This window comes from Sitophilus oryzae, unplaced genomic scaffold, assembly GCF_002938485.1.
Source record: "Sitophilus oryzae breed Bouriz unplaced genomic scaffold, Soryzae_2.0 scaffold_179_pilon_pilon, whole genome shotgun sequence".
Classification (NCBI taxonomy): domain Eukaryota; kingdom Metazoa; phylum Arthropoda; class Insecta; order Coleoptera; family Curculionidae; genus Sitophilus; species Sitophilus oryzae.
The window spans coordinates 7,379,431-7,407,412 of NW_022146501.1; the positions used below are offsets into that span (position 1 = coordinate 7,379,431).

The 27,982-nt window shown below is 30.8% G+C and overlaps 1 protein-coding gene across 1 annotated transcript in view; it reads right to left on the reverse strand.

The window, feature by feature from the left end:
* Nucleotides 1-3,829: 3,829 nt before the first annotated feature.
* The window catches only part of LOC115882856 (3'-5' RNA helicase YTHDC2-like), a 38,321-nt gene continuing 14,168 nt past the window's right edge, over nt 3,830-27,982 (reverse strand). Inside the window, exons 15-26 of the mRNA XM_030901105.1 lie at nt 25,791-25,914; nt 25,549-25,648; nt 25,307-25,463; nt 24,990-25,128; nt 23,536-23,712; nt 21,891-22,077; nt 21,634-21,804; nt 18,808-18,960; nt 12,152-12,283; nt 6,126-6,403; nt 5,695-5,852; nt 3,830-4,016 (exon numbers count right to left, since the gene is read on the reverse strand). Of these exons, the coding sequence (XP_030756965.1) occupies nt 3,893-4,016; nt 5,695-5,852; nt 6,126-6,403; nt 12,152-12,283; nt 18,808-18,960; nt 21,634-21,804; nt 21,891-22,077; nt 23,536-23,712; nt 24,990-25,128; nt 25,307-25,463; nt 25,549-25,648; nt 25,791-25,914 (1,900 nt within the window). The 3' untranslated portion in view covers nt 3,830-3,892. The remainder of the gene's footprint in view (nt 4,017-5,694; nt 5,853-6,125; nt 6,404-12,151; nt 12,284-18,807; nt 18,961-21,633; nt 21,805-21,890; nt 22,078-23,535; nt 23,713-24,989; nt 25,129-25,306; nt 25,464-25,548; nt 25,649-25,790; nt 25,915-27,982) is intronic.

Sequence of the window (27,982 nt, forward strand, 5' to 3'; positions counted from 1 at the left end):
ATTCACAACGTAAAATAAAACAACAAATTATTGAGTCTACCCCACGTCTACCCTACATCATAGTTTTACATTTTTTAAATAAAATTAGAACGACACTGATAAACCGGAATTTAAGTCGGCCATATTTGAGGCCCATCGCGGTGTACCTAAGATTTTTGATATGCTCCTTCCTTAGTCTTCCTATTCAAAGATAGGTACTGAGAAAACTCTTGGATTTTTATGAATTAAAGTGAAAGGTTTGTGTCTAAGTCAGTGACGGCTCGTCAGGGTAGGTCTCTGACATGAAGGAACGAATTATTTTTTTGTATCTAGTTTTTTATTTATCCCAGTATAACTTATTACAATTCTACAACACATTCAACATAATAAAACTAAAAAATATATATTTTATAAATACATCCAGATCCAGGGTTACGCATTCTCAATCACAGGGTTGAGGCGTGGTTGAGGCGCGATATTTGGCGCTTAGGTGTGTTTATAGTTTAAATCATCTGACTATTAAAAAATGCGACAAAGTCTGGATCTCGTATGCATGACTCAGGAAGTTAAAGTGCCGGTGGCTGGCCGGTTGTGGTGAGAACAGTGGTGAATTAATTAGCGTATATTTTTGTTTTTATTTAGACATTTAGGGCTAGAATTATTTAGATTGTTTGTGTTTATAAATTTAAATTATTTGATGGCTATTAGATACAGTATTTTTAACTTGATTAGACACAGAGGCAAAGTGGAATTTTAGCAGTTTTAAAATTCAACGCAACAAATATTATTGAAATTTGAAGGTTAGACTTTTCTTGGCCGGTAAGATTTATTTTATTTATTTTAAAGTACTAAATTTATAGTGTTTTCTTTAAAATGAATCCTATTTATATTGTTATTCTTTATATACTTTCTATACTCCTTTTCCAAGACAAAATGAAACTGAAAAAAGACAAATAAATATTAAGGAGTCAAAAATGTTCGCAATATTTAACGATAACTGACAAGGTAGACAATAGGTCACTATTCTAAGTAAAGGTCTAAGTAAAGAAAGAGTTTTTATGAGAAAATCTTTATTAAACTCGAAAACTTATAACTAACGATTATTACATAAGAACAATACAAATAGTTGATATAATTGATAAAAGTGTGTTACACATAATAAGACATAAGAACAAGAAAAACAATTAATGCAAGAATTGATAAATTTTTTAAACATAGTTAATACTATTTTAATATCTTTAATATAAGAGATAAAAATAATTTATTTAAATTAACACTTCATAAACAATATAAGTTGATAAAGACAATAGAAAAACGACACAATATTTGGTGCAATTGATAAAATTGTTTAAAACATAATATGATATTTTAGTACAGGCAAAATATCATAGATGCAATAATTAATGGATTACTTAATTAAATTATACATAAACGATATTAACTATTAAAATTATAAGAACAATAAATAGTTAATTTAATTAATAAATTTGTTTAATTTAATTATTATACCTTTATCAAAAGATATAAATAACATTTTTAATTGATCATTGAATCTAAATATTCATAAATAGTAATTTATAAACGATTTGTACATAATACATAATTAATAATATCATTTTCTCTAAGAAGATATACAGAGTAGTCTCAATTGTAATCAGGAAACAACATAATTCATAACATAATATTTTATCGGATAAAAATAAGTAAATAAGTTTGTATAAATTTATATCCTAAAATGGCTTCGTTTCAGAGATACAGGGTGTAGAAGTTTCATTGTTATTTAGGTTTATTTCCAAACTTCTATACCCCCAAACCAAGCCATTTTAAGACATAAATTTATCCGAACTTTTTTACTTATTTTTATCTGTAGAATATATTCCTGAAGTTTTCAAGTTTGATTACAATTAGGATCACTCTGTATAGAGAATTCGTTATACAAACTATACAGAATAATAACAAAAAATAAATAATAATTATGCTTAATACTGAACTGTACTGCATATAATTAAATCTAAGTATTAAATAAAGAGATCATAGAATCTTAAATCTACATATTTAACCTTATAATTTATTATTGGTAGAATGTTTTGTGATTAAAACGTAGGTTAATAACTATTATAACATAATAATTAAAAATACAAAATAAAAATGTGAGAAAAAACAGCATCTTAATTGGAATTCAAATAAAGAAATGATATAATTTTTAAAACAAAAGTATAATTTTGGTGTGTGTGTATGTTATTAACTAATTATTAATTAATAATTAATGTATTTGATTGAGTAATGATGATAAAATGTAATCGAGGGTTAAAAAACAACTGTTTTTTTTAAGCTTGAATTTCACGCATCCGTTATCCGACGATACGATGATACGATATCAATTTTATTGGTTGAATTTAAAGACTTCGATTGGTTAGAAATTTACGTAGTTTTTAAATTTATTGCATTCTCATGCCTCCGTTCATCGGATATACGATTTTCTTGTGATTGGTGTCATTTTAAATTTTCATTTCCATAACGATTTCGCTGTTTTACTTATAATCTAAGAGCTGACATCGTTTTCGAGAGGATATTTTAAGGAAACTCGTTCTTTAATATATATTTTGCTATGCTCACCTGAACAGGGTGCGGACCGTCTGACTACCGGTATACGTTGCGTTCACTACTGCGCATCATATCTGTAGTCAACATCCGTTCACTACTGCGCATCACAAATTCGCCCTGTATTTCAGGAACTAAGGAGGCTAGGACAAACATATGTGCAGCATATTTAATTCCATAAAGTAGCAGAGTAATGTGAAAAACGCATCATTATATCTCTAATCATAAACGAGAAATCCCATAAACCACACGAAAACGGGATACCCCGTACAGATGTGATGCGCAGTAGTGAACCGCAGTAGTCTACCGGCAGCCAGACGGCCCGCACTTTGGTCGGGGGAGATAGCAAAAGATATATTAAAGAACCAACTTTCTTAAAATTCTCGTTTTCCCGACGTTGCTAGCTCTTGTACTATTATATTTTTATTAAGGTTAGATTAAATTTGTCAAAAAAGTATCAAAACGTCCGTTATCGTACGATCTTTCTCCGTTTACGGATTGGAGTAAAAAATTACGGATGAAAAGTGGCGCGAAAACGCTATGACGAATCAGCGAGTCGTCGGACCATCGTATCCACGGATAACGGACGCATGAAAATCAAACTTAGTTGTTATATAAAACAGTTGTTAAAAAAATTATTTAAATTAATATTGCAAAAAATAATATCAAGTTTTATCAGTTAACAAACTGTTGAAGATGCATTTATTCCAGTGAATGTCAATAAAAAAAATCATTATTAAGAAAGACTTGCTATGGTCAAAACGGTTTACCTGTAACGGAACAGCATATAAAAATATAAACTATACAAGAATAAAATGGACCTGTATAAGTTTCTTTACATAGTATGTAAAAATTAATAAAAACATATTGCGATATTTTTTGCAACATTTTACAACTACGTCATGTAAGTAAGTATTGCTAATTGATTTCATTGCATTTTATAATTGATAATATATTATTTTGATTTGATAGTTAATAATACGATAAATAAAGAACAAGAATCTCTTGCTATTAGATCCTATAATAATAAATTATTTAATTAAATTTAACATTAATAAAAGATATTGCAATATTTCAGACGAAATATAACATAAATTTGATGAAAAATATTGCATTCTTTTAATAAATTTGATTTTATATTATAAAATTAAATAAACATAAACATAACAAAACATAATATTTCTAATATTGCAAACATATTGCGAATTGATGTATCGATCCTGCTTATGGAATTGATAAATAAAAAAGTTGCAAAAATAAATCGATAAAAAATAAATGTAAAATAAGGTGAAGAGTGATTTAGAACAAAAAATTAATTATGTCTCTCCGTTTCGCTGTAAATTCTTATTAACTCTTCTCCTATATCTTGGCGTATCACCATGCCATCTTGGGCGTCGAAGATCGGTTTTCCAAAATTGTACGGGTTGTGTAAATGCCTAAAGAAAAAAATAAAGCAGAATACAGTTAATTGTAAAAAAATACAGTTAATTGTACCATGTCCTTTCTTTAAGAATATTTTGAGAATTAATGCCACTAAAATGGAATACTAAAATTAGGAATATCCACAAGGACACAATTTTCACAGCGGCTCCTGCTTCCTATCGCGAGTCATCGATGCCAGCGTTCTCTAATTTTTATAACTGTTATTTTTTGGAAGAAACAGTTGTTGTGAGCCTCGTAAAATACGTAGCACAGTGGACTGTTATTTTCAATAATGTTCATTTTTGGGAGTAACAACTGTTGTAAACTTGTAAATTGACTTAATTGACAAGCCATAGCTTACGACGCACTGTTATTTTAATATCATGGTATTTTTGGGAAATATCGATCAAATGTTGCGAGCGTGGCAGGATTTCGTGACATAGCCATCGCGAGTTATCGATGTCAAACTGCTGTTATTTCTATAACTGTTATTTTCTGAAAGTAACAGTTAAGAACGTAGTTTTTTTTGAATCATGTTAACTTTTTGGGAGTAACAACTGTTGTAAATTTGCTAGAATTTTGTAACGTGACGAAGCAGACTGCCATTACGAGCCATAGCTTACGGCGCGCTGTTATTTTCATATCTATTATTTTTTCGGAAATATCGATCAACTGTTGCGAGTATGGTAGAATTTCGTGACACAGCGAGATCTGGACTTTAAATAGCAAACCATCGATATATTAACATACAGTTATTTTCACATCTGTTATTCTTTGAGAGTAGCAACTGTTATAAGCCTGGTAAAATCCATTATGACCATCCACCCTGACAGCCCATTATCAGCGACTGCCGTCGGCGGACTGTTATTTTCATACCTGTTATTTTTGAAAATAACAAATGTTACAAACTTAATAGAATTTCAGAATAGAAGCCACAGTGATCCAGATTGTGATCCTTCGATATTACCTTACTGTTATTTTCATGTATGTTATTCTTTGGGGGTAAAAACTGTTGTAAGCCTGGTAAAACCTGGGTGGTGGCGATTCTGATATCACATCACCAGCGGCCACTGTCGCGGACCGATATTTTCGTACCTATTATTTTTAAAGTAATAACTGTTGCAAGCATAATAAAAAGTCTTGGCATACCGATTCACACTCTGCGTAGTGAGCCATCAATGTTATGGCACTGTTATTTTCATATGTTATTCTTTGGGAGTGAAAACAGTTAGAAGTCTGGCAAAACCCGGGTGATGGCGATTTTAACAGCCCATCGCCTAATGAGCGCCCAACGGCTGATAAACTGTTACTTTCGTACCTGTTATTTTTTGTAAGTAACAACTGTTCCCAGCGTTTCATGGAGCGGCTAAACCAACTTAAAATAGCGAACCATTGATGACTGCGTACTATTATATTCATATCAGTTATTTTTTGTAAGTAACAACTGTTGCGAGCCTGAAAAAACTGTAGAGTGGTTGCTGTCGAATCACTGATATTTTTTTATGTTATTTTTTGGATGTAACAACAGTTGCGACGTGTTATTTTATAAATAACACTCGTAAAATAATATATTATATAATAAAATGTCTCTAAAATTTTGCGCTCAACAAATTTGTAAATTTTCATATCCAGTGGTTAGTTTTCATGGTCTCTAAATAATTAGATTTACTTCCACAAAAAAATATTACTTACTTTGTTTTATTGCGATGAACTGGACTGGTAAAGGTCCACGCGATGCTTGCTGTCGGTTTGCTAAAATTCTTTCCTATATTCAAGTTTTTATACTGCGCAATACCCATGAACATGTTCAATTCTCTGACGTAGAAAACCAGATAGACCAACTTTCCTTTCTGAAAAATAAATTTCCACAATAATTATACAATCTTTTGAATTGAAAACAACTTAAAAGTACAATCCGCCACTTAAACAACACACAAAAAAAAGTATCACAATTTCACCAGAGAACCACCAAAATAAAAATTATTATTAATATTTTTTCCAGTAATCTAACTGACAAAACTGTCACTATTTCTGTCATTTTTTGGATGTTGTCTGTCGAAAACTTCCTTGATTAGTTGAACAGAATACCTATAGTGAGTATATTCTATAAAAAATATACTTACCCCGGCAAGATACAACACTTTTTTCTCAGTCTGTGGCGAAAACACCCACTTGTTGCAACTCTGAGCAATATCTATGTTTCTCTTCTCGTTGGCTCTGATAAAAATGAAAATCGGGTTGTCAATATAATCTTGGAATCTGTCAGATATAGTAGAATGATAAATCCTTAAATTGGCGTTTTCCTTGGCGGTTGGATAGAGTTGCTGGTAAAACTGTTCCTTGTGTTGAGTGGGAACCAAAGAACCAACATTATCATTGAATTGATAATTTTGATTCTGATCTGAAATAAAGTACAATTCAGGTAGAATGTTTCGGCCACATGTACAGGGTGGCGCTTCTCATACGCCGCCGAATCTCCAAGGAGAACAGTAGTTGTATATCGAAATGACATTTTGGCAGCATATGTAGGTTAACTGAAAGCATTTTTTAAAAATATATAGAATTATACAGGGTGTCTCCCAAAAAAGTTACACATCAAAGTTTTGTTTTTTCTAATGGAACACAAAATAAAGGTGAGTTTTATTAAAGAAGCATATACCTAAAATCTAAGGACTTTTACATTTTGTGAAAATGAAGAGTAAATTTTAAATTTCGATAACAGCTACCTAAATTTTAGTTGACCTTGTATAGCCTGATATTTAATTACAGTAACCATTGTATGTTAAACCAAATTGAAATTTGACCCGAAAAATTATACCGGGTGAGACAAAATTAATATGGAAAATTAGTCACTTTTAAAAGCAAGTTACTCCTTTATTTTAAATAGAACACCCAGTATACTTTTCCGGTGCTCAATGGGGAATTTATATATCTTCAAAATATTATTAAGGTTGCCTATCCCTCAGACAATGATTTTCCCAGATATTTTAATTTTTATGATTTTGACAGTAAATCTTTATTATTTGAAAAAATCTAGGTGACTAGGTGCTGTGTCACTATATACCTTTTGTTAATTTAACAAAAATTAAAGATTGTGGAGTAAAATACTCAAGGGTAATAAAAAAATACACGTTTAAAACATATTTTAATTATTACAGAATTAAAACTAGATCTAAACCTATAATTATGCGACAAAAGTTAGCTAGATAAAATCAAATGCTCAAAATGCTTCCTTTCCTGTTAACTGCATTGTCTTTTCGAAAGGATCTTTTCATTTTAAAAGGCATTAGTGGAGTTCTACCTCGAAAAGCAGCTAGAATAATTTATCTCATATTGTCGACACTAGTTGGTCGAGTTTTTTAAACACTGTCTTTAAAATATACCCATAAAAAAACAGACTAGATAAAATCAGGAGCATTTAAGTATTCTATTAATTAGTGAATGCACACTGCATTCACCAACTAATAGGATCAAATCAATTCTCTCTGATGTAGGATAAGTTCAAGGACTGTATATATTCTAAAGGACTGTTCGATCGCGTCAAATCGCCGCTGTCGTAGTCGCCGTGGAATGCTACGTCACGCGCTGACCAGCGCTCCACAGTGCGGCGGATGGTTATTCTAGCGGGACAAAATCTCAAGAGCAATGTTTGGGACTTAAAATCTAAGCACGTAGCAAATGGTCTAATATATAGCAACTATACTTGTATTCATTTAAAACTTCCCAATATGGCGGACTTCAGTATGGGAGGCTTAAAAAACGAAAATCTCTAAACTGGAATCGGCTGTACTTCAAATTGTTCAAATTGATAATCTGTGGTAAATCCAATTGAACTCTGACACTTGACTGGCATTGACGTTTACGGTTCCTTTTTCTAAATATTTTCATTATTTTTTGAGTTTTTATTCACAAATTCTACTTGATTTTGTTTTGTTTTATTTAACCTGCAACCTGCAGTACTAATTATATAGTTATATATAATCTTTTCACCGATCAAGAATTGACGAATAGGCTGGAAGATATTCAAAATGTGTAAAACGCTTAAAAACGTATTAGAAAACATTGACTCGTTCACAAATTCGTGAAAATAAATTAGTCCAGATGTTTATAAAAAGGTCTCTAATTATTATTAAGTTTCCTCGTATCATTAATTTTCAGGTTTGTAATATGTACTATATGATAATAAAGATTAAAACTTATATTTCAGAGAACAGCGCGGGCATTACAGATTGTTGTAAATCGGTTTTAAAGTATAAAGAAGGTTTAAAACAGGCTTAAAAGTTGAGTTAGTAGAGAAGACCTAAATAAGGTAATGTTGGTAATGGGACCAAACATCAAATAACACTTGAAATATATAATTATGTACAATAATTGTAAGTAGTTTTTATGAATCTGTTTGATATCTATTGCATTGTTTTTATATTTCTTGAAATATATATTTTTTACTTTAAGGTATACACAAAGAATAATAAAAAATACAGTTACTCACTAAAAGCACTTAAGATTTGTAATAGATGTAGTTAGAATATCAAACACCAAACCAAACCAAAAATTTTGTTTTATTTTACTGGTATTACTCACATTTGAAGGGAAAGTCATTTCATAAATAAGCAGGACATTGTATAGTACACTCTATATTAATAATTGTTTTTTATCCTATACTTGTTAGTTAACGCATCACTTACTAGGTATAAAATTTAGTACTGATTAACCTATAGTTGTGGATGTGATATATTCTGATTTGTTTCTGGCAATTTAAAATAAGTTAATATTTAAACAAACATTTCTGGCTTTCCTGACAGGAGTGTGGACACAAATTTAATAAAGGTATAATGTGGATAATGTTCTGATTATTACAGTTTGCATGGATGTTTTTGTATCTTGTTATTTTTAATAAAGTATATTTAATGAGATTTTGAGTATTTCTTTTTCCTTCAGAGGATTGTGTTCTAATCTTTATATATTATAAATTTTCATAAATTATATCTACAAAATTTATTACCTTATAATTTTTTGCTAAATACTTTGTAGTTGATACAGTTTAACAGTATATAAAAGAAGTATTTAAATAAGATGTTTGAAAATATATAGCTGTTTTTGCACACCTCAATTCAATTTGTGATTAACTGTACTGAAATAAAAACAAATTAAGAGAAATCAACTATAACATGAATCTATCAACTATAACATGAAACGCATCATCCTATTTCCAAGTCTTCTATTAATTTCACTTATTGAACAACTATAATTATTCAATAATTTTGATAATTCTAGGAACTCTCAGATATCGTTTCACTTCCTATAGTTCTTACGTCCCTTTAACTACGTCCTCACATCCCTTTAACTCAAATATAAGAAACAGGGGAGTTAATATTCTCACTGAGAAAGTTTATAGAATACCTTTAAGTAAAATCTCTTCGGATCTGCGGTAAAATACCTTTATTCTTATTAAATAATTTCAATAATCTATGTTTTTATTTATGACAACCACCTAATAACCTAACTTTAACGTCAACTTGACAATCCTGAAAAATATTATTGTTAACCAAAGAGTAAATCAATTTCTGAATTCGCTAACGCCAACTTATTTTTCATTAAAAAAAAATTACCAATTTTCGTAACTAGGTCGGCCATATTGAGGAACTTTTAAAAGAATAGTACTATATATGGTTAAATTTATTTATTTATTAACAACTTAATTTATTAATAAATAAATACAAGATAATAAAACTATGATATTATTCGTACATGACACACAAAAACCGTATTGTAAACTATAGCCAAATACATAAAATTATGATATCAAAAAACTCTTTAGCAGTTTTTTTTTAATTAATTTGCAATCTTGTGACACCCTCTATAATTTATTTTAAAAAATATATTTTATTTTGAAAATAATAAATAAGATAGATATTTTAATTTTAATTTTAACACTCGGTAATTGTAAATACATATATAGTAAGTATCTAAGACAATTTTTTAAACTCGGTGCCTTTTGATGGAGTTGTTTTGTTTTTATACTATCCGATTGAAATGAATCTTTTTGGGCATTCCCCTGTTAAGATTGAGCTCCCTGTGACTGTGACTACCTGTGTTGGTAACTATTGGTAACTCAAAAGATCTATATCATTCAATATATCGATATTTGAAAAAAAAGTGAAAGTTTGATATCTGCAGAATAAAGGTACGAAGGATTTTAACAAACAATATACGTACAGTAGAAAAGTACATACCTTTGGCAATCTTCAACATAATTTGGCTTTCTAATAAAATGTATAAGCACTTGTGAATATTTTGTTTTCGTATGATCTCTGCGTTGCTGAGCAGAAAACGACCAAATTTGGTTGATAAAAATGTATCGAAATACAAAGAATATTTATGCATTTTTGTATCAATTGGAATGTCTACTATTTATTCTTATCAGTACACATGTTTTGGCTTATTTCTAACCAACCGCTTTTGTCCCGCTAAATTTATCTTCCAACGCACTGTACGCTTATCCGTCAAATGCAAAAATAACTGTCACTGTCTAAAATCTTTAGCGCCAACTTCAACTCGGTCAGCAGATGACGTAAAAAACTGACAGTGCAGGAAGATAGGAATCGAACTATCCTTATCTCTATAGTATCCTTGGGATAAGTTTGCATTTTTGGCAAATTCCTGAGAAATTTTTTTGTTTTAACTGACAAAAAATGATAACTAGTTGTTAAAATTGGACTAATTAGACAGCTATGTTGAAGTAACGTCAGACATATCATAGCCACCCAGATTTTATCAAATAATAAAGATCTACTCAGATCAAATCATGTAAATGAAAATATCTAGGAAAATCTTTGTTGAGGGGTAAGCAACCTTAATAGTATTTTGAAGAGACATGAATGAATCCATTAAATATCGAAATAATATAGTCGGTGTTCCATTTAAAATAAGAGAGTAACTTGCTTTTAAATGTGACCAATATTCAATATTTTGTCTCACCCTGTATAACTTTTGGATCAAGTTCTAATTCGATTTAAAGTACAATAGTTAATTTAACTACATATTAGGCTCTACCGGGTAAATTCCAATTTAGGTAGCTTTTATTATAATTTAAAAATTGTTTATTTCTAGAAAATGTTAAATATTATGTCAACCTTACATTTTGGTCATATACTTCTCTTATAAAACTCACCTTTATTTTTCTCCCAGAATCCGAAAATCAATTAATATATAGGGTGTTCCATTACAAAAAACACAACTTTGATATGTAATTTTTTTGGGGACACCCTGTAGAACTCTCTATATTTTTAAAAAGTGCTCTGAATTAACCTACATATGCTTACAAAATTTCATTTCAATACAAACTGTCATGTCGTTCTCCTTGGAGCCTCCGCGGCGTATGAGGGGCGCCACCCTGTACAATTCGGACCACCCTGGGTGGTCCGAATTGGATTCGGGAAACTTCAGCAGCATATTCTGCAGATAAAAATAAGTAAAAAAGTTCGTAAAAATGTATGTTCTAAAATGCTTCGTTTCGGAGCTACAGGGTGTAAAATTTTTATTTTTATTACGATTTTTTCAAAATAATTTCTGACCTAACGTCGATATTTGGTGACTGGGAGATCGATATTGGGGGGTCGATATTAAAATTGGTGACTGGGAGATTTTTGACATGAAAACGACATTTGGTTTCATTGTCAATACGACTCCTACTTGTAGAGGGCGCCACCTACATATTTTTTAACCGGTGTGAAGAGTATTAACTTTTCGTTCGTACCTGTATAAAGCTAATGAGTGAAAAAATATACATTTTCGCCATTTTTCACGTAAAAAAGATCTCTTGGTAAAAATCGCTACGAGTAATGGTTCTCGAGATATTTGGAATCAAAAAAATCAATACATGTCATCACTAACAAAAATTGAACATGTTGACTAAATAGTTATTAGACTAAACAAAAATTTGAAATGTTTGGGCCAAAAGTTCAAAACAAATTGCTTCATGATAATTTTTATAGAAAAAATTATGATTAAATAAAAAAATAAAAAGTTCCTACGCAGATTTTTCATTTCAGTCAAATAATACTATCTAGTAAATAAGTATATTTTTTTGTCAAAATTTACATTCTAAATACCTTGAGAAAGGTTGGTCTTAGGGATTTTTAAAAATTACCTAATAAGGGACGAACTGCCATTTCCAAATGTTCTTGTGTGAGGCTGGCTGTTGTCGAAAAATCGCAGCATTCCATGGGAAGGGGATAATGCTTTACAATCATACGCGGCTGGGAATATCCATTGTAGATATCTTTAAATGTGAAAGAAATTAAAACAAAATATAGTTGAAATCAAATAAACAGCAAAACCTTGAGAACATTTTGAATATTATGAATTTAAAGCCTGCACAACGAGAGTCATTGTCTGACTTTTTAATTCACATATATAAAGTGTATATTGCATTTCTTAAATGTCGTCTGTCTAAATCTTCCTCGACTCGTTGGACAGACTTTATATGGTACAATAAAGGTAGGTAACTCTTTTCTTCAGTAGACAGATAAGAAATATCATATATGTTGTAGCCAATTTAACTTCCAAGCTTAGATAACAATAACTTAAATCCAAAATTATACAATAGTTTTCTTTTACTTTACTTCATTATTACTGCCAGCATTAACAATATATAACTTGCAATCGATAGACAGCTAAATAATAGTGTAGTCTATCCAACGAGGGATTCCTCGACATTGACGGTTGTTTTATCATTTTTTATTCTCAGGTAAATAATTGTACTTTCTGTTATATTTTGGATGTCGTCTGTCAAAATTTCCCTGACTTGTTGGACAGACTTTACAACACCAACATACATCTTATTCTCTATAGGGTTTCCGTAGGTTTTAGGAAAACGAGGAACAGCAAAATTGCTCCGAAATACACGGAAAAAATAAATTGTAATAAACCCCACAATGAGGAAAAAGCATGTTTTTAAATAATGGTTTTAAAAAATAGTTCATATAATTACAAATTGAGCAAAAAAAATCGTTGATATCGGTTAAGAAATGCCTCTAATATAAAATAATTAAATATTGTTAATTTAAATGGCCGGGCAAACGCTCTCTATCGCGCCTTGCCGCTGTGACGTCACCCGCCGTTCTTCTGGTTGAGTGGAGCCAGACGCGTGTTTATACAGTTTGCTTTTAAACGCTGTTGAATCCGAGACAAAATTTTAGTTATTTGTGTCAATTAATACATAATTAGTAATTAGTGATATTTATAAATAGTAATGGATGAGCGAAAACAGAAAAAAATGGTCCAAGTTTTTACGATTTATTGTTGTGAAGATCATTTCATGTAAGTTCATATATTTATGTATATTGTCTTACATAGGTATATGAAATTTGAATGTACAGGGTTATTCATTATATTTTGACACCCACATACAGCCTTAACTGCAAGTTTTAGAAGAAAACATTAAATAAAAAAGTTGCATGGTTTTTCATATACTCTCTTTTAAAATTAATTCTAGTTATACAGGGTGTCTCAAAAAAAGGTGGTGCAGAAAATTGTAGGTATTTTTCGCTTTTCAACTGTCAATATTTCGTAAACATTTGAAGATAGGTATAGGATATTATACATGAAATATATCTAGAATATCTAGAAATTTCCGAAGAATCCAAGAATATATAGGGTGTTTCGCTTAAAAAAGTAACTTAATTTTGGCATTTGCTTAGGGGACACCTTGTATAATATTTTCATTACTGATAAACAATTTATTTCCTATAATTTCGTAAAAAAACAATCTTTAAAAATAACATGGGTAAGGGGGTGTCAATATATAAAAAAAACTTTCTTTTTCACGCTGTGCTCTGGAGTTATTTTTCCACGTACTAAACAAATATTTTTGTCTCTTTTCACTTCTACATAACCTACAGCATTATCTCCATACGTCTCCCTACCTGATCTGAAAAATAAGTTTATAACATTAATTTATAACTATATAAAAGTTCGTAACAGTAGGTACCTACTTATACTTAAATATGCCTCAGTACTACAAATAATAAATAGAGAACAACGGCATACCGTCGAGTCGGCCTAAAAACACGTAAACGTTTACGTACGCATGCGCATTTCTGATATTTCTTATTTTTTATACACGTAAAAGATTCTTTACGTCTACGTATACGTGTCAGCAGCGGCCGATTCGACCGTATGCCGTTGTTCTCTAATGTTACATACCTCTCTGTTTTTTTCCTCTTAATTCAGCACCAATAAATTGGAAATTTGTATTTATAAAAGCAGCCAACATGAAAGCATCGACTTTTGGCAAGTTATCTGATTGTGCTTTTACAAACACGGAATCTGCCATTACTTAAAAAAATTTCATAACACACAACACATACAAATAATAACTGCACAAAAAAGCATAAAAAGCTCCTTCAATCAACGCTAAGAGCAACAAAAATGTTTTAGTACGCCACCTAAATACGTACATAAACGGAACACGTCTGGCTGCTGCTGGCCATCGCGCGTCGACGAGAACGGCGGGTGACGTCAGACCAGTAGAATATCGTTTCAATTCGCGCGGCGTCGTTTGCGTTATCCATAGTATTTTAATGGCCCTTTTTATAAAATTGTGGTACTGCTTTCAAGAAAAAAGTTTTTATTTGCATTTACACATATTTATTCTAATAAATTGAACAGTTTCTGGCGAAAAATAAAATATATGCATCTTCCTCATTGTAGAAAACACTGCTGCGTTTTGCGTCTGAAATAGTGCTAGGCATCACGTTGTAGCTTTTATTTATATCACAAGATCTCCAAAATAGTTAAATATGCTTGATTATATACGAAAATAGCGAACAAGTATGATGGTAATTCTCACAAAAATTGAAATTGAAAATTGTTGAAATTTAAATGACAATTATTATTACAAATTGTAGCACTACTAACTATATTTTTTGACACAATTTTCTGTTACTAGGCACTATTGTAAACTGAGTTGGAGAATAGTAGCTTAGCTAATTACAATAATTGTGTCATATGTTTACAAAAATCTAAGTAAAATTTGTGGTTCAATGTTGTAGTTTTTTTTTCAGTGTAGAAATAAAAGAGAAAAAAAATGAGGGTAATATTCTCAGGTTATCTCCAATTTTTTTTTTGAATTAACAATATTTACATTTGCATTGCCTTACGGGTAGTTTCCTATTTTCAAACACTAACAACAAATTAATGTAGGGAAAAATTGACTAAAACGTAAGACAAATTTTTTCCACCCGGGTCCTTCTGGCCCCAGTCCGACCCTGTTAAAACTTAACATTCAACTAAATACTGTTTAGTAAAGTACTTGGTTCTTTTAAAAGGTATTCATTTGAAAACTTGAATATAAAACTTAAAATTGGGGATTGCAATATGGCTGGACGCACAAAGAAAGAGCAAATATGTTTTAGTCAAAAACGTTTGTCTTTTACAAAAACATTATGTTTCAAAGAGAATAAAACTGTTTTATTTAGAATCAAATATGCACGGCATTAACGAGCCTAAACCTGCCTTAACGCTTACTACTCACGACTAACCGGTGTGCCTTAGGGTACGTTTATGTTGGAGCTGCGATAAGGGTGCGTTTATGTTGGAGCTGCAATAAGGGTGCGTTTATGTTGGAGCGGCGATAAACGATAAGCAGCGATAGTAGCGAAGCAAAGAATATTATATTAATTTATATGTAGGTGTTTATATTGGAGCAACGTGTCGAGACACGGTTGGCAGTTGAGCAACGATAAGGAGCTGCGCTAATTCACTGCTTTTATCGTTTATCGCAGCTCCAACATAAACGTACCCTAAGGGTGCGTTTATGTTCGAGCGGCGATAAACGATAACAGCAGCGATAGTAGCGAAACAAAGAATATTATGATATTAATTTATATGTAGGTGTTTATATTGGAGCAACGCGTAGAGACACGCTTGGCAGTTGAGCAACGATAAGAGCAGCGCTAATTCACTGCTTTTATCGTTTATCGCAGCTCCAACATAAATGTACCCTAAACGATAAAAGCAGTGAATTAGCGCTGCTCTTATCGTTGCTCAACTGCCAACCGTGTCTCGACGCGTTGCTCGAATATAAACACCTACATATAAATTAATATAATAATATTCTTTGCTTCGCTACTATCGCTGCTCTTATCGTTTATCGCCGCTCCAACATAAACGCACCCTTAGCCCATTTAATTTGCATTGAAGCATCACACGAAAAAACATTTAGCCAAAAACGTTTTTGACGAAAACTCATTCTGTGTGCGTCCAGGCTGAGAATCACATCAGAGACTGCAAAATCAGATCACACTGTATAGCCTATTCGAGTTAATCCTCATTCCAGAAAAAGGCTATCAAATTGAAAAAGTTCCGCGCTATCCAGGCTCGGTTTTTGCATGGTGATATCTCTAAAAAAAACTCCTTCTTGGGCAAACTAAAAACCTTAACACCTTAAACAATGTTTTTATTTTTTATCGACTTTTTATTTTTAATCGAAAAGCATATAATAAACTTTATGGGAGTATTACTATTACTACTATGATTACATACTATCTGCATATTTTATCACTTTTTTAAAATTAGTGGAAGAGCTTGAAACAGTAGTCTACCTCCATTATTAAGAAAATTTGTAGTAAAACTTACGCAACGACTTACTTTGGGTATCCTGAAATGTATAGAAAGTTTTTGCCTCCTGCATTTTTTAGCAAAAAACAAAATAATGAATTATATGAGAGCTGCTATGAAAAAAACATTATTTGCATATTTGTCTCGCTTTTTTAAAACGAGCGGAAAGAGTAGAAATAAACTACATCTATTCTTGTTAACCGAACTTAAAGAACTTTCACAACGATTGAGGAAAATATAAATTTGAATAGGCTCTGGTATATTTTGATGGTTTTTATTACCTCCTGTATTTTTTTCATGAAACCTCATTACCTCTTCTTCACTACCTTTTATTACCTCTCAGAACAAATTTATTTTAGAAAAGAAGTCTAGATGACTGCTTTCAACCAGTTTTATTTTCTAATAATGATAAATTTTATTATGAACAACATATTTTAAAAAGAATTTATTAACAAACATTATGAATTAATGAACTATGTAGGAAATCGTTCATTAAATTAATCATTAAAATATTTCAGGGAACAAATATTGTATTAAATTCCCCAATGCTATAAAAATATATTAAAAAATAGTGTTCATAGTAGGTATATGTGATTTTAAACATGGCATATAATTTTCACGCTAAACAACTTCTTAAAGTAGTAATTTTATGTTTTTAAATCTGCCTCGTACACCAAATGAACTACTTTAACATTGACTAGTTAATTTAGAATTTTATAGGGTACAGACTTATCAAGAATAAAAAGAGAAATCTAAAATATTTTTTATGTTTCCAAAATTGTTGGTCAATGGCATTCTAATTCACAGAAAAGTTGTATTTTTTGTCATTTTTTAAATGTCAAAATTTTCTCTGGGTCGTTGGACACACTTTAGACAGTTAAGATTTTCGTCTTCAGTTCTCTATTTCTATGCTTTGTTTTTTTTATTCTTGATTAACTTGGCTTTATAAGCTATTTAGACGATTAAAAAGAGAAAAAACAATTTTATTGTAAACATTTTAGTAAAATAATTGAAACAGAACATAAGTAATTCATAGAAAGCCTTTGTAGATGTTTTTATGTTACATTTTCATTGCATTTGAGATTTTTAAATTGTAAAACAATGGGAAGTACGGGAAACATGCAGAAAATTTCTATTTTGCAATAAAAATCAATAATTTAAAGTATGTTCATGGTACATTAAATTAATATACACAGGAAAAATAAAGTTAAGAAATAAAACGCAAATATATAAAACATCGATTTATTTGCCCATTTCTAATATTAAGAATTCTATATACCAATTTTTGTTTGATGCAGGAAAAATCAGGTATTACAATAAATAAATAAACAATTTTTCTTTCTTTAGTGAACTTTGTTTTATTTACAAATATGAAAACAATGACCACATTTTATTATATTGACAATGAGACGGGATCAAACCTAACCATTATATTTGACAGTCAAACAATATCCTAATGCTGGCGGCAATATAATTACTAAGTTAATATATAAAATAATGTCATACTGATAAAAAAAGTAGAGAGGCTCTATTCTAACTCATTTTGACAGTTAAAAATGAAAACCATAATTCCAATATTCATTTTGACTAGTTTTTTTCATCACTGCAGAACACGCCAACAGAAAGCCTAATAATTAGCTTATAAAACAATATTTGGAACCACAATTTCACTTATTATTCGCAAATTTGGAAGTATAATTCATGGAAAAAAGTTAAAAGTTTATTAACTTTTTCTACTAATAGAAAATTACTACCGCTAATTTTGACTTTCTGAATGCTTCTATTGAAATTACAGGAACAAACTTCTACGCTAATTGAAACCACTAATTTCGAGATTTTGGATGAAACTGAGAAAAAAAAATATAAAATAAAAAGAACAGCAAATATATAAGAAATAACAACAAATTGAAAAAAAAATACGTAAGTAACAATTAATAAATGAATAAATAAAAAAAGATGCTATCACATAGTACTCAGTCTCAAAGAAATAGTTACAGGGTGTTATTAGAAAAAGCTATACACATCTTACCCCAGTTATTAAAAAATCTATTTTCAGAATGAGTTATAATAAGCCCTCTAAATGATTGCAACAATAAGAATAATTTCACTTATACCTTCCTTCTTTGTTAATATGTTTTATCTGTCATACTTAATTTTTAACCTTATGTTCTAATAAATGTTTTTATTTCTTTCTTCTCGAAACTCTATACCTACCGTTATTTTTATGGACCGGCACTGATCCTCTGTTGTCATAACAACCGACGGAAGATCCCGCTTCGTCGTCATAAACCTGAAGACCTCTGAGGAGAGCAGTGGCGGCGGACGGAGATCCTTCCTCTAATTATCCAACAAAAAAATGCAAATTTATATTAATTAAAAATATGTTTTGTTTTTGATTTTGAAATGTTAAACGAAAATTTTGTAATTTCCAGACTTGATATAATCTCATTTTATACATCTATAAATGCTAATTTGCGATATTTTAAGAGAAATAAACTGATATGTGGTAAATATTACATATTAAATTAATATATGATTAAAGTTGTGTGTGAATATACAGGGTGGCGCACCTCATTCGCCTCGGTTGATTATACGAAAACGAAAAGATGTAGAAACAAATTGTTTATGGGTAAATGTAGAGACGCAATGTGCATAATTTAAAAGTATAGTAAATGTACAGGTTATGTCAGAACTAAGATCCATACCAAAGTTATATTTTTTCTTATGGAACATCCGGTATTTTATTTCATTTTTGGATTCTTGGGCATAAAATAAAGCATTTATTATAAGGGTTTAATATGTTTAAATGCTTTGGTTTTTGTGATATTAATGTCGATTTTGAAAATAGCTACTAAGTATCTCTAGAAAATTGCCACGGCGACACCAGCTTGATTACAATTTCATTGAAAAATCGCTTTTTATTCAACATCTGAGTCAGATGGGTATAGGAAACCCTAATATAGTTTGAAAGAGCATTTAAATCTCCTTCGATTTATTTAAAAAAAAATACATAGTCTTGCATTTGAAATAACAAAGTTTTTATGTAAAAAAAATATTGAAAATAAGCTAGTAATTTTTGATACCCCTGTATACATTAACGAAAGCAATCATCTTTTTTAGTAAAGTTTATTTCTCTGGCTTAAATGTCAGCACAAAAATTAATTCTTAAAAGTAATGTACAGGGTGGGTCAAATTCGACGCTTTTAAATGGAAACATCCTTTTCTATAGGAGATAGACAAAAACTAATATCGGTGTCTGGGGCTCAATTTTTGTCAAAAACATGATGGTGAAAACCACATATCGATATCTGTTACCGTTTCGGAGTTACGGGGTGTTTTTCAAAAATGTGCATTTTTAACAAATTGCTGTAACTTTTTTGCTATAGAAAATTTTGTATTTTTATGAAAACATTTCCAAAGCACCTTTTTACGTAGAATTTAATGGTTTAAGTATAATTTTTTTTAAATTAATAATTTAAGAATTATCAACAGAAAATTTGATTTTTTATATGGGACACCCTGTATATTTTTAATTTATTGAAAAGAATTTCAAATTACCTTTCCAAAAATATAACACACTTGATATTTTGCTCGATTCTTTTTCGAGATATAGAGTATATAAAAATTCGCCCGCTTTAAATAAGGGCTTTGAAGGCTAAGTAGGCTTTGAACGACACCGGCTGTAATGCAAAAAAATTCTAGCTGTGAGCATCAATTAAAACGAAAATAATATTTGCTATGAGAGATGCAGAAGTTTATAACAAATTAAATATATATTTAACCAACATCAACACATTTAAACTATATCTAATAACAATAAAAATAAACCAAGACATGAGATTTTGCTACAGGTGTTTGCTACGACATATCGACCGTCTTCTGTTATGGACAGACGGGGCAGTTTTTGAAGATTTCTTGCGGAATTCATTAACTCAGTGGGGGTGAAAGATACCCTTTCATAACTGCTAAGTATTTCTAATTCTTGTCTAGATTATACGGAAGAATAAGGATCCTTTATTCTTCCGCAAATATATCCATAGGATTAGATCCATGGGCACCAAGTCAGGCGGCCTCGACGGCCAACGGCTGGGATCTTGGTTAGCTATTAAATTATTCTTGAACTTGGCTGCAAAAATTTGCTGATAACTTCAGCGTTCAGAGGCGATGCGTGGTCTTACTGGAAAAATATGTTTTCGAGTTCCATTAGGAGCAGATCATCAATAAGGGATCCAAAGCCTACTAGTTAAAAGTGACAAACTTTTAAAAATTCTATATTTCGAAGGGGATTATAACAAAATATCAAGTGTGCTATATTGTTGGAAAGGTAATTTTAAATTCTTTTCAGTTAATTAAAAATATAGAGGGTGTTCCAAATAAAAAATCAATTTTTCTGTTAATAACTCTTAAATTATTCATTTTAAAAAAATTATACTTAAACCATTAAATTCTACGTAAAAGGTGCTTTGGAAATGTTTTCATAGAAATACAAAATTTTCCATAGAAAAAAAGTTACAGCGATTTGTTAAAAATGTACATTTTTGAAAAACACCCCGTAACTCCAAAACGGTAACAGATATTAATGTGCGGTTTTCACCATCATGTTTTTGATGCAAATTGAGCTCCAGACACCGATATTAGTTTTCGTCTATCTCCTATAGAAAAGGGTGTTTCCATTTAAAAGCGTCGAATTTGACCCACCCTGTACAGGCTGTTGACAAACTTTTTTATTATAGCATGCATATTTAAATATCTTTAAATATCTCAAAAACCAAAGCTTTTAAACATATTAAACCCTTATCTTATGTCCAAGAATCCAAAAATGAATTAAAATACCGGGTGTTCCATAAGAAAAAATATAACTTTGGTATGGATCTTAGTTATAAAACACCCTGTATATTTCAAAATAATTTTAAATTGTGCACATATACCCATAAAATATTTTGTTTCTACGTCTTTTCGTTTACGTATAATCAACGGAGGCGAATGAGGTGCGTCACCCTGTAAACATACCATGATCCAAAGCAATGTTTTGAAAGTTCTGCATTACATGGTAATTATTTGTATTGCCAGAGTAATCAAAATTCAAGTTTCTCGCAGCGTTTGATGCTTGAGGTGTATATTTCATGTTCGGAGGTATAAATCTTTTAGGCGTTCGGCCTTGTTTGTGGTACTCCATCCAATCTACAACAGAAAACAAACAAAAATATGAATAAACATTAAAAAAAATATAAAAAATCTCTTCTCAAAATAGTTTAGTGTTTTAATACCGTTCCTGTTTCTCCCTATATTATTCGTTTGAGGGTTTTCATAGTTATTGTATTGTTTCTTTTTGTATTCGTTGGCTCGCAAGACTTTGTGTAAAAATTTAGGTTTTGCGCCAATGTTTTCAGGAACGACTAGATCTGAGTGTTTTTCCTCCAAATCCATGATTTTTGTAAGCGTTTCTGTTACAACCTAACAAAATAAAAATGTTTAAAAAATATTTAGACTAAAGCTTTATATTTTCATACATCCACTGTCCGACGATACGATGATACGATATTAATTTTATTGGTTGATTTTAAAGACTTCGATTGGTCAGAAAATTACGCAGTTTTTTAATTTATTGCATTTTCATGCCATTGGTGTCATTTTATGTTTTCAATTCCATAACGATTTCGCTGTTTTACTTATAGTCTAAGAGCTAGCAAGGTTTTTGAGAGATAATTTTAAGAAAGCTGGTTCTTTAATAATATCTTTTGCTATTCTTTCCTGAACAGAGTGCGGACTGTCTGGCTGCCGGTAGACGTTGCGTTCACTACTGCGCATCATATCTGTATTCAACATCTGTTCACTACTACTGCGCATCAGAAATTCGCCCTGTATTTCAGGAACTAAGGAGGCTAGGACAAACCTATATGTAGCATATTGTTTCATAAAAAATTGGTCAAGTGCGTGTCGGACTCGCGCACGAAGGGTTCCGTACCGTTGATTATCTATACAACATTAGACACTATATTATTATAAACTTTTTTTCCGATTTGACGGAAATTTTGAATGCGCGTATAAGTAATTTAAAAAAAAGAAGAAATGCATTACTAAAAATGTTATTAATCAATAATAAATATGAAAAAAGTAACAATAAATATGTAAAAATTAAAAAAAACGATTAAAAAAAGTCGCCTTGACTAGGATTCGAACCTGGCTTACTACGGCTCCAACGTCATAGCAGCGTAAAGTCCTAACGCTTTAACCACACGGCCACCGAGGACTTGAAAGATTCTATGTAAAATTCCTACTTAAAATATAATGTTTAGTGAAAGTACTTTTTTATTTATAAACATTTATTTAATTCTGTTTTTAGTAATTGTTCTTATAGCGGCAACATAGATACATTATCTGTAAAAATGTCAACTGTCTTGGGTACGGAACCCTAAAAAGTAGCAAAGTAATGTGAAAATCGCATAATTGTATCTCTACTCATAAACGAGAAATCCTACAAAACACACGAAAATGGGATACCTTGTACAGATGTGATGCGCAGTAGTCTACTGGCAGCCAGACGGCCCGCACTTTGGTCAGGAGAGTATAGCAAAAAATATATTAAAGAACCAGCTTTTTTAAAATTCTCGTTTTCCCGACTCGGTGCTAGCTCTTGTACTACTATATTTTTAAGGTTAGATTAAACTTGTCAAAATAGTGTCAAAATGTTCGTTATCGTATGATCTTTCTCCGTTGACGGGCTGGAGTAAAAAATTTACGGATGAAAAGTGGCGCGAAAACGCTATGACCAATCAGAGCGCCGCGCCGTCGGACCATCGTATCAACGGATAACGGACGCATGAAAATCAAGCTTAAGACTCCATATAGCAAAGGATTACCAAAAAATATGTTATCTTAGATCTTATAAACTTCGTTATTATAACTACTTACCTTATTAAGATGATCAAAAGAATGCCAGGGATTGATCATAGAGCGGTTCACCAAGTCGTGTATGGCGAAACGGAATTTTAAGATGACAGGGTCGCCAAAATAGAATTCCAGCCAGTTGTCAACGTTGATGGAGTGCGATGAGGTGCATAAAGCGTTCACTCCGCACATCAAAGCCACCTAAAAATAGCAAAACGTCATGTGTCATTAATAGTGTTGTAATAGAGAGAATATTCTGATTTGTGAAGAAGGAATGTTCCCTTATAAGAGCATCTATGAGCACAAACGAGCGTGTATGAGTACAAACGAGAACGTTTCCTACAAACATTTATTACATTTTTTAAAGTGATTCTTTACTCATTTTTCTCGAGAATAATATGAAAAAAAAACGAGAAAATTCAAAATAAAAAAGTTACTGATTGACATTTCAACAGGGTTGGGTAGCGACGCGTAGAAAATTAATTTTCTACGTGTATGTAGAAAATGTAGAATAAGGAGAATATTAAGTAGAAAATGTGTAAAATCTGAGAACAGGTACAAAATTAATTTTGTATATTTAAAGCAAAAAAAGTTTTTTTTTACTTTAGAGGTTTCTTCCTTTCTATTTTCTTTAAATTTTATAAGTGTTGTGCACGCTATAATATATGCACGCGCGCTATCTCTCTATTCTGTGACGGTACTAACTCCCTGAAGAGACGGTAATTGATCTGAAAACTATTAGAATATTTTTTTCTGTTTAATCTGAAGACTGTACAGAAAAGTCTGATTTTCTTTTCTTTGAAAGTTTTCGTTGTTCCTCTTTTTAATTTTACCATAGAAAGCCTGTGTGGTTTCATAAACTATATACATATAATAATAATTATTGCAGTTTGTAGTTCTTACTTTCATTATGTTAGATGTTATTTTTTTGTTGTTCTTACCAAAGTTCACAGAATTACATAGAATTATTCTGTAAACTTTGATCTTACTATTGAAAACTTTTAAAATATCTGTAAACTTCGACTATAGTGTGTAACAATTATTAATTGTACTATATATTATTGTACTAATCTATATTAATTGTACTAATCTTTATGATTGAAGTATTTGAAATAAGTATAAACTCAAAAAAGGCTTACAATATACAAAACTAATTTTCTACATCTGTACATTTTGTATATGTCTATGTAGAGTATTTCTTTCTGTATAACATGTAAAAAATGTAGAAAATTAGTTAGTGTAGAAATTTAATTTTCTACGTGTAGAAAATACGGTAGAAAATATACATTTTTCTACCTACCCAACCCTGTTTTTCAACCTATTTTCTTTGAGCTAATTATAATTATTTATCAACATTTGCTCGTTTATTTTGGGGAACATTCTCCAAAAATAAAATCTCAAGAATTTTACAACACTGGTCCTTAAACTAGATAGCCCGATAAATATACAGAAGAATTACTGAGATTAAGTTTACTCACAGGCAATTCTGTAAACAGTGTGACTCCTCTGACCATAAAATTTGCCTTATTTTTCACCATCTCATCATAAAAGCACCAATATTGGTACTTTTTGGCACTGCAGGCACTAGTGTTGTGTACCGCCACTTTTTTCTCGCTTCTAAAAAATTAGTTTATTTCAAAATTTGTAATTTCATATGTTAAATTATTATGCATTATTAATAATGAATATAGAGGTTGTGCAAATTATTCATTTACACCCGTAGATTTTTCTCAAAAAATGTTATCAAAATAGAAATATTATTTGTTAGTAAATTTTTATAAAAATTTCAACAAACTTTGTACTCAAAACCAGTCCCTTTTTGGTGGGAAACGCGACATTGGGGAACAGTGCCGCACCCATTATAGCCTTGACTAGACCCCAGGAATTATTATTTATGTTATATTCATCCAAAGAATGGGCGTTATTAACAAAGCCAACAGCACGAAGTTGTCCTATAAAAAATTTTGAATAAAAAAATATACAGTCCTGGTCATCCATGACCATAATAAATAAAGAAACAACATATTTTTTTCTTACCTAGAAGTTGTCTTCTAGTTTCCAAAACTGAGAACATTGTAGACTCAGATATAAAATATTCATGACAAAACTTTTTTGCATTGCCGTTAGCTGTTTCGTTCTAAAAAATATTATCAAAATATAAATTTTAATATTTTTAAAAAAAATCATAAAAAAAGGAGAAAATTTTAAGTTTCCGTTATAAAAGAACGGCTTAAGTATATGTGATATTATGCATGAAATATATTTAAAAAATATGTTACCTGCCAACGCTCAAAAACTTTTAAATATACAATGTGATCACTCATAACACTTCCAATCAATTCGCGTCTTTTAGCAGCCGCAGCTACCTTCAAATTTGCTTGTGGTGGCAGTTGAAACGGATCTCTAAAGGAGAAAAAATAATAACATAGTATTAATAATAAATTGGTATAAATTATTTCTAATTTAGAAGAAGAAATTTAGCTTTCAAGCCGCATCAGCATTAAAGGCTGTTTAGCGGCGTATCACCTGCTATTTTAATTCGGTTCAATATTTGACATTTTACTAAACAACACGTTTATAGACAGATTGTATATGTTAACAGTACAGATATCGATTTTGTAAAAATAAAAAGTAAATGGTACAGACAAAATAGAATAAAACAATAAAACGTAAAAATATGTACAATTGAATTAGTAATTGGTTGCTTTAAACCAAAATGTAGCTTTTTAGATACCTGTATTTTAGATATATAATAATAATAATAATAATAATAGACTTTATTTGTACAACTGTGCCATATACAATAATAGAAGAAAGAGAAAAAAAGTAGTGTACAAAAGGGCGAGGTTCAGTTGAGCAGATTAGATATCTGCCCTCTGTTCAACTAACCCACAGAGAAGAAAATATTTGTTAACAATAATAAAAATTAATGAAACTAAATCTTAAGTAAATCTACAAATATGTAACCTTAAAATTGCATAAACAGTATAAAAATAAATTTATTTACGGCATGAAATATAATAAAATTTATATAGAAGAGAAATATATTAACAAAAATACAAAATAATACAAGCAAATTTAACATTGAACATGTTCATTATAATTATAATCCATTTATTTATGCTGTCGCACCATGTGCTGAAGAACAATTCTCTTAAATGTAGCACTAGACATCCTGTTAATATTTTCGGAGAAGTCGTTTAAATATTTTGCGATTAAATATGAAAAACATCGTTCATACAAAGTAGTATTGTGACTAGGAATTGTTAGCTTTCCCTTAAATCTAATGTTAATATTAGGAATGTCTGTGCGAAACCGAATTTTCTCGTAAAGATATGGTGGTGACTTGTTTATTAAAATTTTATGGAACAGACAAAGCAGATGAAGGTGGCGCCGCTCGTTCATCAATAACCATCCTGAATGCTTATATGCTTGACTAATTGGGTCATATTTCCGGATCCCAAAAATTAGACGTATACAAGAATTCTGCAATTTTTGAATGCTATAAGCAATTCGCTTTGTAATGCAAGGTCCATAGAGAACATCGCAAAAATTTAAATGTGACAATACCAGAGCCTCGCATAACATTGTTTTTATATTTCTGTTTAATACATGACGATGTTGAAAGAGAAGTTTCAAATTTAAATAAGCTTTCTGAAGGCATGCATTTATATGCTCTTGAAATCTGAGATTTTGATCCATTATAACTCCTAAATTTTTTGCGCTCGTTTTTATCAGTAAAGGTGAATTATTTATTTCAATTGAGTTCGAAAAGGAATCCAAAAACTTTTGTCTGTCACCACCCTTACCAAAAACTAATACTACAGACTTCTTAGGGTTTAAAAAAAGACCATGATTTTTTGCCGTGAGAGAAAATTGATTCAAATCATAATTTAATGCCGAGATAGCTTGAATACTTTCTTCAGGAGAAAATGACAAATAAATTTGTGTATCGTCAGCGTAAAGGTGATATTTGCTAGAAGACAGTAATGTATTCGGAAAATGAGAAGTATAAATACTAAATAACAGACGGCCCAAAATCGAGCCTTGTGGGACACCGCTAGTGACTGCTTTGAAGGCAGACTGTTCACCGCCATAAGTTACTGCTTGACTTCTGTCTTTTAAAAACTCCTTGAGTAAGTGAACAGCCTGTTCTGAAAGTCCAACACTCTGCAAAATTGAAACAAGGATTTTATGGCTAAGAGTGTCAAAGGCCTTACTAAAGTCCAACAAAACTAATACTGTTAATTTGCCCTCATCCCATGCCTCTAATATCTCATCCGTAATGCTGAGCAATGCCGTATTGCAGCCATGATCCTTTTTAAAACCCGATTGTTTTGCTGGAACTACACACTTTTGCGTCGAGTATGCAGTTAACTGGTTATGTAATATTGTTTCTAATATCTTCGAAAAAGTGGGCAATACACTTATTGGTCGTAATTGATTTAAAGAGGCGACTAATGGAACTTTT